The 15081-nt window shown below is 35.6% G+C and overlaps 1 protein-coding gene across 1 annotated transcript in view; it reads left to right on the forward strand.

Annotated features, from left to right (window-relative positions):
• The window catches only part of LOC124361259, an 85920-nt gene that overhangs the window by 17526 nt on the left and 53313 nt on the right, over nt 1-15081 (forward strand). Inside the window, exon 8 of the mRNA XM_046815305.1 lies at nt 1317-1343. Coding sequence (XP_046671261.1) covers nt 1317-1343 — 27 coding nt within the window. The remainder of the gene's footprint in view (nt 1-1316; nt 1344-15081) is intronic.

Genomic DNA, 15081 nt, shown 5'->3' on the forward strand with positions numbered 1-15081 from the left:
AAATTCCATAAGTAAACTTTTTCAAATCTCTTTTAACGTTTTATAATCTGTGTTAATTCCATTTCTACAACTCAGATATTTTGGTAATAAACACTAAGTTGAATTTTCCACTATCTGGGACAGTATAATAACCCCAATAATTCAAAGTTCTAGCTGTGCAGATCTCTAAGTACAAATTCCTATCAATTTGGCTGTATAATTCGAAGTTTAAGGTAATGAACCTCAATAAATCAAAATTCAGCAATTATGCTGGGAAGCAAGCCAACAATAATGCAAACTTTAATTTTATGAATATGATACATTATGTACACTTTACTAAACAATAAGATACTCAAATATGATGTTCAGTTAAACAAATAATTACACAAACTCTATGTCTAGCAACACAATCTAGATAAGTCATAACCACCTCTTTGGCCCTCTATAACTCAAAATTCGGTTGTTTTCCCCCTCAGCAAGGATCCCGTACAGTAACTTTTAGTAGTATCTGCAAAAACATTTTAATTTGTAGACATATAATATTGAAAATATGGGTAATTCTAACACTTGTATTAAAAAACTATGTTTTTTATAAAGGAGATTTTATAATATTTTAGTTTATTTGAATCAAAATGGCAATTTTATAAGTCCTGATACCAACTATATCTGCAATGAATTTGTTTACATTTACAATAAAAAAGAATTAGATATTATATTATTAAAATGTTAATATATTTTTTTAATGTTTCTTGGAGAATTCAATTAAAATTTTCAAGCATGTTTTAACACAACATTTGCTAGTTGTAAGGTATTGTTGAAACAAGCTTTATTCATTAAAAATTCAGATCTGTGAAAATCACTATTAAAATATATCTATCAATATATAAATAATTGTATTTTTATTGTTTTTTAAATGCATGAACTCAATTGTTGTCCATATAACCCTTTTAAATTGATTGAATTATTTAAATTTAGTTTCAGAATGTTACAACAAATTTTTGTCATTCATTTTAAGTTATGTATTTTGATTTTTAATTTGAATATGATAATAATAATTGTAATGTGCAAGAACAACTGGAGTTACATTTACTTTATGAAACTACACATTAGTGTATGTACTGGCTATGGCATTTTGTAACACATATTTTATCTAGCCAATTCTCTATTTGTTTTGTGAAATAAAATTATAAATTTGAGAGTTTAAGTTAAAATTAAAGTTAGTATTATTACCACCTCATAGTACAACAGTGTAGAGTGGGTTAAGTATTTTGTGATAGCCTAAGAGATGAAATGTCGGGTATCACATGTCAATTGTAACACTGTGGTGTGGTGTTCAGGGTCGCTAAAGTTGGGGTGGATAGCAGGTGAGTGGATGTATTTTTTGTCATCACATGCTCCACCTATTCATTAATTATTTACTATACAGTATGAGTTGAGTCTATTACGAGTATATATAGCACATAACAATCACACCACAGTCAATTAACCCTCAAGGTGCTGCATGCTTCTTTTAGCTTACAGCTCCACTCCAGTACAGTAATTTTATAATGTACAACAAAGTGCGTACAGCATTGTCATTTTTGTTTTAGGATAAGAGCTTTTTATTTCATAACCAATACATCACATTCCAGCTTTAAAACTATTTACTACTGCTTGCATATTTGTTAACTTTTTATTATTATGCTTATGTGATATTCTTTTATTAAATTTGGGAGCTACATTAAGACATAAAATAATGGTGATTGTTTTGTATGTTAATTTGAATTAAATGGAAGAAACTATAGATGACAGTTTAACAAAATTTAACTGTGATCTTATAAGCAGTGTTTTTAAAACGAGTTGTGCTAACTGACTGCATTTTTCTTTTATTGATCATGAATTAGCACACAAATATGTTGCATTGACATATTTTTTATTCATATTAGTACACAAATGGTGTCAGTTATTTACAATAAAATAAAAATTATATATTCGTACTAAGGATTGATTATACAGGGCAAATAAAAAGTCAAGACCTTTTATATATACCTCCCCTCTATTTTGTTGTAAAGTTTATATAGGGAGATATCCTGTGGGCAATGGGGCTATGTGGAAAGGAAGTTTCCTTTTTTCTAATTTGAAAATTTTTTGTGTCCCCCAAAAATACAGGATTTTGGGGACAGCTCTTATATTTCAAATGTAAACCCCTCTTAAGTGACCACTCATTTTGAAAAACATAAACAACTCGTGAAAACTAGAGATAGCTATTTCTTTTCCATCCATAATAATATGTTTTGAAAATTTTAGTTAAGTCTTTACACTTACTTTAATTTTCTTTGAGTAAAGTTACTGTCTGTGTGGAAACCAGTTTATTGTAGTTTGTGTTCTGAATCAGTTAGGAATGCAATGGACGAAAGATCCAATGGATTAGAAAGTACAGTGATAGAAAGTGTTTATTTGCATTTAGTGACCGTACTTTCCTAGTTCAATCTACGGTTTAGTACAAACAAGTCCCTTCTTTGTTTTAATTTTGTCAGAACCGATCATATTTTTAGAACTGTTGTTATTCAGTAGATATTATTATCCAATGGTACCATTATCGTGTGGTTACTGTTTCGCGAAGTATGTTGAGAAATGTTGTGTGTTTACGTAGTGTTATAGTTACTGATTTTAAATCGCTTTGTCATTTTTATTTTTAAATAATGTACTCTAAATGTTACTGCCTACGAGTAATAATGCCCTGTAGTCATGATGATAAAGTAGAAATGATATTGTTTTTCTGGGCTTTGAATAAAACTATCATGAGGCAGATAGGTACGGTGGTGTTACACATCCTGATATACCTGTGGACAAAAGAATACTAAAAAATTTAGTAAATAGGTTTAAAATATCTAGATCCATCTCAGATGCTCCTTGGTCAAGTTAGCCTCCTTTAGGTGAAAACAAACAGTTTGAAATTATTGCACAATTTATTGAAGATCTGCAGCAGTCCACCAGATCAGTAGTGTATCTGTGATGTTTCCCAAGGGTCTGTAGTATGCTTACTGAAGAAAAAATAAGGGAATCGCATTTTAAGACCATTTTTTATTAATGAGAATCTTAAGGAGAACTGTATTTACAAATGTTACAAGAATCAAATTTTCCAGCAATAATTAATGTTAGGGAAAATGAATATGAATTTGATGAAGACATTACTTACTCTCAGCAGGATGGTACCCCAGCACATTTTCACCGTGCTGTATGACATTTCCTGGGAACTCGAATATTTTTTAAGTTTGTTTGTATGCTCTTAAAAATTGTGATCATTTGATATGGGTTTACATTTGAAATTTTTGAGTTGCCCCCAAAAATCTGCATTTTTCGAGGACACAAAAAATGTTTTAAATTATAAAATGAAACTTACTTTCCACATTACAGCACTTTCCAAAGGATATCAGGGTGGCCACCCAACCGGGAATAAGCTGGAAATTTTCCTGAGTACCGGGAAAATTTCAAAAACAATTTTTCCGTCTCCAAGAACTTATAAAATCAAGACATAATTTGCCAGATTCTTGAATCAAGAACTGATTAATCTCGAAACATCGTATTTTAGGCAACGTGGTTCGTGAAATTGTAAATGAAGATCGACATATTTATGTTCGTGAGCTACATCTGACGGCGGTTGATGTAAGGTTACCTCCACTAGTGTAGTGAGTTCTACACCTGTGCCGTGGCAAGCCTCCGCCCCCCCCCCCAAAAAAAAACGTAACAATGCATTGGACAATTAAAATCGGCCGACCGATCGTTTCGGACTTCAACACTAAACGAGTGGTACGCTTTAAGCGGTAAAGCGGCAGAGCGGTTGCAACCGCGATACAAACTGGTATTTTGTACAAACCCGCCAAATTCTAAACATTATATGTTTCTCCTGCCACCCACCCCTCAGCTCAGTCTGTCATTGCTGTGCAACAGAACGCAAACGACCCCTTCTCGACGTTACTTGTAACTAACCCACTACTTTCTTCTCCAAAAGGTATCTTATCAAGCTTTGTAAAAATCCAACTGACATTCTGGTTTACTGCAAAAACCGGGCTGCACCTCTTATCAAATCGCCAAACATTGTAACATTCAACACACTGAACTCTTAAGCCTGTTTATAACACTGTACATTTTAGGCCTGAGCTATATATATCTAACACACGTCTTTTCAAAACACTATTTTCACTCAAGAATAAGTTGTACAACTTCGTCCGGAGACCCCACTTCGACGACTGAATAATAAGTAGAAGTTGTGCCATCGTGTGATACTGTCCTGCTCCTCACGTCTGGCATGGCTAGTGCCGAGTGTTCCCCATATGTACATCACAAACATTAAACTTAAAGTCCCCGCCCAATCTAGCGCTCACCGTCCACCGCCAACCGCTCGTATCGCGGCCGAGGCCTCGGTTGGTCTACGAACGATTGCTCCTCACACACGTTCTGATTATCATCGAATTACATAGGTTAAAACAAAGAAAGTTTTGTTATGTTTTGGATATCACGGTCACATCCAAATCTCGATTGAACGGCGTTTACACCGGTAAAAAATGGCGCAAGTTCTGTGTCCGACTAAAAATCGCTAGTCTAAACGGGCGCAAAAGCTCGCGCGAGCGCTTCCGCTACCAGTGTCGGACAGTCGGTTATAAAAACTGGAGAACAGTGTCGGCTATTAAAATTCCAATTATAAACATAGCCGAGACATCACTGTCGTGTGTGAACAGACTTTGTCTTGACTCCCGGAACAACCAGCGATACAACTGTGGCAAGTACTAGCGACAGGTAGTCGTGACCGTAAAATTGCTTATATTGTTCACATTATGCTACAGTAGTTGTGCAAATTCTCTCGCCTTTACTTGTAAGTTTAAACGCAACTTAATGTTGTCAATCTACAAATGTCAGACGGCCAGCCGATCGAATCAGCCACGCTCATCAGTTTTCGTCGTCAGAGCGGCATTGGTTGGACGACTGCTGGAAATCCCGTCAGTTCTACGGTCAACTATATACCTGAACGACTTCTACGCACACGTGATGATCGCTCGGGCGATTCGAACTGTTGAAACTAAATAGTCCAACATGCCAACATGCATGAGTTTCATTATGTCATGTCGTTTCGTAGTCATTGACTATAATCTAACGATACTAATGCATTCTTCATGCATTAGCGGTTATTAGTGGGATATAATAATCGGAGCCACGATACCGGCGAACTCATTGTCTCGTACCAAAAGCTCGTCCACCGCTAGCCGTCTGACCCGCAAATACTGGACTGCAGTCTGCCCACGGGAGCGCTGTGTTGGTATTTATTTATCTTTGAATTCCCCAGTTGGATACATGTATTTTCTAAAAATCGCAGCAAGGAAAGTTATTAGGTGTTCGCGTTGTTATGTCGACGCATCGAAAGACACAGAGATAAAAACTAAGGAGCTTAAAATAGGTGATAGCGATAAATAGTCACCGAATTTCCGCATATCGGTAGCGATGAAATGCTAGAGCACCGCAGCTTTGTGGCATTTCTTACAAATACTGCTAGTGACGATAAAACGTCTTCATTACACTTGGTGTAAAGGGTTAAATACAGTATTTAAGTTGTCTATTTTGTTTGAAAATAGACTAGATAATTGGAAATTTTCGACCGGGAAAAAATCTGGAATTTGAAAAGAGATTTTGAGTGGCCTCTCGGGATATCTCCTTATTTAAACTTAAGAAAAAATAGAGGAGGGATGTTGACTTTGTATTGTGTATTAACTTATATGTATCTAAGTTAATACACAGGTTAGTTATCTAGGTTGATTCACAGGCAATGGAACAAAACCAAATTCAATTAAATCCTATTTAACAATAATTATAATTTCGTAATCTCAAAAAAATAATTATAACTACTAACAGTATACAACTATGCTTCAAAATTATTTAACGTTTTATCAATAAAGTAATCTTTTAATGTATGATAATATTAGAATTTTTTATATTTAGGAAGATTGTTTAAATACTTTGCACCAATGTAAGTAATTTTACTTTTTTAGTTTCAGTTTATGCGATTCAATTGCTATATTGTCCATTTGTCTAGTGCAATAACAGTAATTGCTTCCTAATGAAGGTGGTTTGTTAGCTTTTATTAATTTTTTAGTGTAGAGAGTGGAAGAAATATAGAAAATATAGAATTTATCAGATGATTCTAGGCCATTTCTAAGAAGACAACAAGTTTTTTTTGTATTTATATGTACCATGTACGAAATATCTTAGTATCCCTGTCACTCCTTCCACCAGTCTCAGGCACTACTAGTAGCAGTCCCAGGCACTACTAGTAGCAGTCCCAGGCACTACTAGTAGCAGTCCCAGGCACTACTAGTAGCAGTCCCAGGCACTACTAGTAGCAGTCCCAGGCACTACTAGTAGCAGTCCCAGGCACTACTAGTAGCAGTCCCAGGCACTACTAGTAGCTTTGTTGCCTTTCTTCTTTTTCACCAGCTACATTTTTTTAAGAGACTGGAATCTTGACTTCAATTTGTTGTTTGTTCTAAAGGAACTGTTCTCTAAATTTGCTCTCACCAGTATTGTTTTTATAAATGTAATAACATATTGCTCATTTATGGAATACACGTTATTAGTGCCATAAAATTAAGGAGTCGATATTAATTTAATAAATTTATTAGTTTTGTAACTAATTTAGAACAAGAATCCTGAGTAATCAAGTAACATGTAAGTTACAAGCTTGTAAATTGACAGTTAACCTTTTTAAATTACTTTTGTGATTTCCTTTTTTATCATAATATGTCACAGTAAACAATTATCTTAAATTGATATTACAAGTTTTCGACACATAAAATACATTTGGCAAAATTTATGTGCATGTTTTCAAGTCTTTCAAAATATTACAGCAGCCCAATAAATGAACAAACTGAATTTATTTTATTATAAACATACATTAAAAGATTCCAATTTGTAAATACTCCCAATTCTTACTTCATACCATCAGAGATATTGAAACCCACATTGATACAAATATTAACTAGATTTTAAGCCATCAAAATACTTGAATTTCTCAAAACTTTATATGGGGTACTTTTTCATAAGAGCAAATTTATTGGGCTAATGCAGACCCCATAACTAAGCTATGGAACACCATAACTAAGCTCCCTAGACTAAGACCACTGATCATCAAGATAAACAGTTTGACTCCTCTTAGACAGATAAGGCATAAAAATTGTAGTGCTGATCCACTAGGTCATACTGTTCCTTTATTCTAAGCAACAAGCTATGATCAACACTGTCACTTATTTACCTTCATCAATGACTGCTCGATAAGGCTTTTTAATTTGGTATAAGTATTTTTATCACCTGTAGACTTTGAAACTATAATTGTCAAAAATCAGTTTCTCCTTTGTCATCTAACCTGTGTTCCTTGGATCCTGTAATACTTTTATAACCTCAATTTTCCAACACTGCATTTAAAGAGAATGCAGATATTTTACTACATTTAAAGAAAAGCAAATAGACAACACACTCTTCCCCTTATACCAGAAGCATATACCCTCATACATATTTCTTGATCGGTGAAAACATCAAAATCACTTCAGCACCAGATATTAATCTAGGATGGATTCCAAAACCAAGAAATGTGATCGTTTTCTTGGTCAGAGCAACAGCATAATTCAGTTATGGTACCATACATAATTTAGACCGGAAGTGAATTTAATCAGCCAGAGCTGACTCTTTTTGACGCAGTAACTTTTAATGTCACTTGAAAAAATGTGGATCAAAAGTAAATTAAAGGAGTCGAAAGAAGACACTTTATGATCGAAGTTGGTTTTAGCTGGTATATATTTTCTTGATCGGGGCACAAGGTAAACTCTACAATGGTACCGGAAATATCTTAGACAGAAAGTGAATTTAAACAGACAGAACTTAATTCTTTATAACCAAATTAATGTATCGAGACTTATCTATATAAAGGAAGTGTTATGAATTATGTATCAACGAAGGAATGACTTCTTTACCACATCAGGACTGGTGATAAAGTTGTGAAAATTTCCATAAGAAATGCATTGCAGCAAAGACATTTTGTTTATTGAAAGAGCCTGTCATAAAGTAATCAGCGGTTCTATGTAAACATTATAATATTACACCACAGTCCTCCTCCGTAGACTATTGGTCATAGTCTCGGCTCTCTGACCGAGAGATCACGCATCAAATCCCGGGTGGTCCAATCATGCAGTTTGCACTTACTTCGAAGCCGGCATAGGTGATGCTGAGGCTTAAATAAGAAAAAAAAAAAAATTACAACACAATCATATGTTTAATTAATTTAAGTACCCTTTGAAATGTATTGATACTTATAGTCTTGAAAGCATAGAGTAAGCATAAAAGAAACTTGGACACTAACATAAAATTAATCTAAGATACGCTTACTTCCATTCCTAAACTACACAGAATGCCATTTATCACTATATTATTATGCACTATATCACCACCATGCATTATATCATTAATTGCTATTCGGCTTAAGGATTCCCCACACTGACCTAAAATAGGTCAGTTGTTACTGAAATCGTCGGAGCGGTTCAAGAAATTATCATTGAATGTTGGAGGGAAATTCGAATTTTATAAAAACTGTTTTACTCTACGACTTCAGGCTCCCAAAACACTGTTATTTAAACTTAAATCTAAAATGGACCAGGAGATTGGAATAGTTTTAAGTGACATCAATTATCTCAGAAGTGTTTAGAATGTCATAGAAAAATAATACGTGAATATGGTATCCTATTTTTCAACAGGAAATTGCGTGCGAAGCCGCGGGTAAGTGCTAGTACATTCAGAAATTATTAGAGGGGAGTTTCTGAATGATATTATTTGTATCACTGTCGCGGCCCCGTGACCCCAGACGACCTGCAAGGCCATGCGAAAGAAAATGTTATTAAAATACTGACACAAACAAAATACCCAGCTTTAACTCGAATATGACACCCGAAACCACTCTGCGAGTCTCGTGGTCGACGCCAAAAGCATTACTTAAATTGAATGAGTCAAATGTCTGTAGTTAATTTTGGTTCAACCGAAACTATGGCTATTCAAAAATTAAAGTAACAGCGGAAATTGTGGAGATACTATTATGAAGAAACCCAAATTGAGATGAACATACATCTGTATATTGTTGATTTTAAGAAAGTAATTCAATACATTAGTGAACTTAATATAATAAGTAATATACTTAATGAATGTGAATGATGAGTTTAGCTCCAGTTCATATTCAGGCTGCTTTCACACTGTCGCTTTTGGATAGACAGAAAAAATCCGGACGTTAAATTACCGTTGCCCATCTAATAGAAATCCTTTCACACATAAATACTTCTTTGTACGTTTTTCATCGGTAACCAATAGATGGTATACGTTGTTACATCAATCACTGATTAAGGGTTGTTGATACATTGATGATGGGAAGTAAGTTTCTTTTTTCATTTATTTGACAAGCTTAGGAATGACAATAAGTTTAGAAAAGGATATTCCCATGGCAATTTACTCTTTTCATGAAATATGTGTCTACAGAAAATTAAAGTATGTCTTTCAAACCTAGAATATAAAAATTAGAATTTTAGTCGAACTTGTTCTCTAATACTACATGTATTGTATAATATAGTATCTTGTTATAAATATTTACCAAGACAGGGTGGCCATCCGACCGGGAAAACCGGGAATAAGCCGGAAATTTTTCTGAGGACCAAGAATTTTTCCGTCTCCAAGAACTATTAAGCTACGTTTTCCTAGACGGGCATTATACAACGCTGCGTATTTTCCTGCGCCGCGCATCTAAATGCGTTGTCGACATTCTGTGATCGCGGGAATTAAGTGTCTTCTTAGACGCGCAATATCGGGGCGCAGTGCAGCAGCCTGGTCCCAACCTCCAAGTCATGTCGGACTATATACATGTGCGTGCCGCAGCTTTACTTCTTCTTTAAGAAGCCACTATAGACATGGAACTAGACTGTGCAGTTTTATATACGTTAATACCTAGCAGAGAATAATGCAGAGAAATGTTCAAAGAAAGAGATTACGAGGGAGCTTACACTATTTTAGTTAAAAGACATTTGCTTACTGATGACGTTAAATTTAAAGAATATTTTAGACTTACGCGTGGACAGTTTTCACACATTACTGACCTCATACGTGAAGATGTAACCGTGCAGCCTTCTAATCGTGTGAAAAATGCCTTAACTGCTGAGGTGAAATCCCCAAATTTGAGAGTAGTATCACCTAATTCTTCCGGTAGCCTTTTTTACAACTTTAAAAATTTCTTTTCAACGGTTCTTTTTGCATTACGTAGTCGATGCAAACTGTAAGTTCCTTATGGTGGATGTTGGTGCTTATGGCAAAGAAGGAGATGCAGGAATATTCCAAATGATAAGTACAATGTTAAACTCGAATTATTTAATGCGGGCCCATTTGTTTAGATTTATTCTGTTTAAACGAACTTGGAAGTTTGAAAACATTGTTCTTATGATGAGAATCGCATTTCTACACAACTCCACAGTTCCGGGTAATGAATTCTTAAAATTATGCCAGTTTTTTAGAATCTATATTTGTGCATTCGTTTGTAATTTATAACAATTATTAATACAGTAACTGTATGTAGAACTTATAAACAAATATTTCTTAGATAGTTTCTTCCCACTCCTTGTCCTTCTTCAACACACTCTTGTATGCTTTTTGTTGTAAACTCCACAATATAGGTCTTTCTTGAACTTAAAACACTAAAGTTCGTCTTCTTCCTCAGAAAACTTAACAAAAACATCGTCTTCCAGTGCCGATTTAGCACTGGACGCGATGGTCTCCATGGTGTTGCGCGGCGCAATGAAGGTGACTGACTGCTCTCGGAGCAGTGGTGTGGCGTCGTAGCGCGGCGCCGTATATCGCGCCGACGCAGTGATGCGCCTAGGAAAACAATTACACTTAATTCTGTACAAACCAGTGCTCGGTTACGCGACGCAGTTAGATGCGCGGCGCAGGATAATACGCGGCGCTGTATAATGCGCGTCTAGGAAAACGTAGCTGTACGCGTAATATACGCGACGTGGTTCGTGAAATTGTGAATAAAGATCGACATATGTTCGTGAGCTCCAACTGACGCCGGTTGATCTAAGGTTACCTCCACTAATGTAGTGGAGTTTATCTTGGTTAGTTCTACTCCTGTGCCGCGGAAAGCCCCCTCTCCATCCCCCTGTAAAAAAAGTAACAATGCATTGGACAATTAAAATCGGCTGACCGATCGTACGAGTGGTTCCTTATAAATGTACAACATAAACATTAAACTGTTAAGTCGCCGCTCGATTCATCGCTCACAGCTTACGAGTATACCGCTCGTATCGCGGCCGAGGCCTCGGTTGGTTTATGAACGATTGCTCCTCGCACACGTTCCGATTGTCATCGGATTACATAGGTTAAAACAAAGTTTTGTTATGTTTTAATACCACGGTCACATCCCATTCTCGACTGAACTGCGTTTACACTGGTAAAAATGTCGCAAGTTTTGTGTTCGACTGCAAAAATCACAAAATCGCTAAACTCTAGGGCGCAAGAGCACTCGCGAGCGTTGTCGCAACCAGTGTCGGACAGTTGTTTGCAAGAACTGGAGAACAGTGTCGGTTGTTAAAATTTCAATTATAAACATTGCCGAGACATCACTGTCGTGTGTGAACAGACTTCGTCTTGACTCCCGGAACAACCAGCGATACAACTGTAGCTGTAGACGGGTGGAAATCCCGTCGAATTATCCGATCAACTATTTACCGGAACGAGTTCTCCGCACACGTGACGATCGTTCGGACGATTCGAACTGTTCAAACCAAATAGTTCAACGTGTAAATGGAGTCTTATGCCATGTTGTTTCGTAGTCCATGACTGTATTCTAACGAACACGTTGTGATGATTCAAAGCATTTCGAGCATTTATTTACTTTGTTGTTGTGTTGTCGTGATTGGGTGATTCTATTCTTGCATTATCTTAAAGACTAATACAAAATATTTAAGAACCAGTAATTTATAACATTGATTGTGCTTGTTATCTGAGTGCAAATATAGAAGGTACTGTTCTCTACTGCTGTCTAGATACTTATTCTACAAATCGCGAACTGAACTCATTTCGGTAATTTCCGTAGCAGATTACATTCTGATACATTCTTCATGTATTGGTCGTTATTAGTGGGATATATTCGGAGCCATGATACTTTTGCGGGACTCTAACCAGGGCTACCACCAACGATGACAATCTGGAAAAGCTTACATTATGCATGTATTTTTGACTTCGGGAAACATGTGTGGATATGCGTGGATTTTTATAATGTCCGTGGAAAAAAACCAGGGATGGATCGTTGCCGACACTCGATACTGCGGCTCTGGCACTCGATTGCGATATCAATAGAAGTGCTTGAATACGCTTGAAAATCACGATTTCACACATTACTGATATGGAGAAGCTGAATCTCGAATCCAAAAATAAGTCTTGTTAAAACATTTTTGTACTTTACGTATGAAAAATGTAGATATGCGACCAAAGTAACAAACTACTATAAGTTAACAAATTAATAATATTTGAGCTATAATTAGTATTTTTTATATTTATTTCGTCGAGAGTCTGTACTATCTATTCGTGGATAAAACGATCGGCAGTTCGCAAATTACCGTTTGGTGAAACATGTTTTTGTAGTTCTTTGTGTATAAAACTATTTAGAAATATATGGTAACAGAATAACGTAATTTATAAATAATATTTTAATCGAAGTTCGTTTTTTCTGTATCTATATTTGTCAACGCTAGCGTGTCTGCTGGTTCTATGCGCGGACTTCAGCTCGTCGATAATAAACAAACGATCGCTGATTTGTATTTTATCCGTACGTCGTACCTTGCGTCGTTGTAAATAAATATATTCTCTATAAATGTATACATATATACATTTTATGCAAATTTAATATATTCTGGAAGCTCACTTAATAACCTACAATTTATACTACTTAAAAAAAGAAATTACTTGTAATTTTATATACAGGGTGACAATTAAGTCTGGAACCTCTTTTTTAATTTTTGAACCACAATAGAAAGAAATAATCCTTGTGGACCGTCCCCCAAAGGGATTATCCGGTCGGTAATTGGGGAGATGCGTGCGTTACTATCACCAGTAAGCATGTGTGAACTTTGGTATTTTTTAATATTGTGGTTTAAAAATTAAAAAAAAGAGGTTCCAGACTTAATTGTCACCCTGTATATTTATTTCCCTAAATCTCTGCAAATTCCTTTGTAGTAGCATGATATTCTTAGGCTTCCCCCTCCTCCAAAAAAAAAAAAAAAATTAATTAGAATTCAGATGAAAGTATTTGGTTTATTTGTTGATTGTACTGAACCGACCTTGTGTACCGGCGAAATCATTGTCTCGTACAATGTTTTTTTGCAGATTAAGGGTAGAGTATATTAATACACAAAGCTTCCTTCTGGTCAAATTATTCCCCATAACATACTCAATGCCCTCTAGGAAAGAACCCCCTGTTATTGTTTAATCCGTCAGATTTGCCTGAGGATTATGTTCATCAGGTGATTTAAATTACGAAAATGCTTGGTCAACCAAACTAAATCTTCTTCTGTCTCTAACTACAAATATCGTAGACATTAAATATTGCTCAGGGAGTGTGGTCTTGAGTAGATTTAAGCTTAAAATACTGTTTAAATTAATTAAAAATCACTTTGTTACTATCTACTGATAATGTAAACATCACATTTTGGCGTGGGACTATTTCCAAAAAAGATTTTAGGGTAAACGATTATTTGGTCAACATGTTCATTTGGTTCAAAATCACTCTATCCCTATCTACAATTCCGCTTCACTAACGTGCATCCAATTCCCACGGAGATACGAGATACTCGTACATGCCCTGTTAACAAACTATATCTTGCCTGTGTGGAAATAAAGTCACATGACCAATTTCATGCCCATAACTGAAGTTCTCGAGATATCTTGTGAGCGGTAAAGCATTGTTAATGCTCAGCCAAATCCGGTGGAGTGACATACACCGTCACCGACCTGCCTTGCCTACGTAGAACTGAAGTCACTTGCCAAATTTCATGTTGACAGCCCAATTCGTTCTCGAGAATTCCCCATAACATACCCAATGCCCTCTAGGAAAGAACCCCCTGTTCTTTTAAACATATTGTCTGTAAGAATTTCTTTGAAATGCCCATGGGGTGAAATGAAACCCCATGATCGACTTATTTTACTGATCGAAATAAAAAGCACTGTCTGTGCTGAATCTAACAAATAAAACGTAAAATGTTCAGAAAGAAACCTAAATAACACTTTCAGAAAATCTATACAGCACATTGTTTGTTTTATTTTCAGATTCAGCATACTTGCTTGCTTTTAAGAAACTTGCTAAATAAAAGGCAATCGTGGCCAAAAGAATACGATTAGAAAATCTTTGATGTAAATTGTAATGTCATAAATGAACGAAACTGTTGTCTATTACCTGTGTCATATTTCAAATTGATTTGAGACAACTGTAATAGTTTGTCTGAACCTGTCAATTGTATAAGACTATTTAATATGTCATTAGAGTTTTTGTTACGACTGATAGGATAAAAATCGATTCTTCAACAAACAAAATATATTTATTTATCACCAATTTATACCTGTGCATGTTCGTTCATTATTACTATAGCTATGCACTGACCGCTAACACGTGTTCGTGTATGAAAATCCGAAATTGGGTGAGCAATGTAACGAAAAGTCGTGCTTTCTAAATAATATTTAATTTGAAGGTTGCATATTATACATCTTGAGAACCATGTTTATACAACTTCCTAGTTACTAGAGGCTGAGGGCTCTCAGGGGCTGGGAGCTGCGTGAAGTTGGGACTGAATGTAAATTATTGTGAAGTGGAGCGCATGTTGCATATTATAAATTTTGAGAACCATGTTTATACAACTTCATAGTTTACTAGAGGCTGAGAGCTCTCAGGGACTGGGAGCTGCGTGAATTTGGGGCTGTATGTAATTTATTTTGGAGTGGAGCACATGTTGCATATTATACATCTTGAGAACCATGTTTATACAACTTCCTAGTTACTAG

The sequence above is a fragment of the Homalodisca vitripennis genome, chromosome 4, assembly GCF_021130785.1.
Source record: "Homalodisca vitripennis isolate AUS2020 chromosome 4, UT_GWSS_2.1, whole genome shotgun sequence".
Lineage (NCBI taxonomy): Eukaryota > Metazoa > Arthropoda > Insecta > Hemiptera > Cicadellidae > Homalodisca > Homalodisca vitripennis.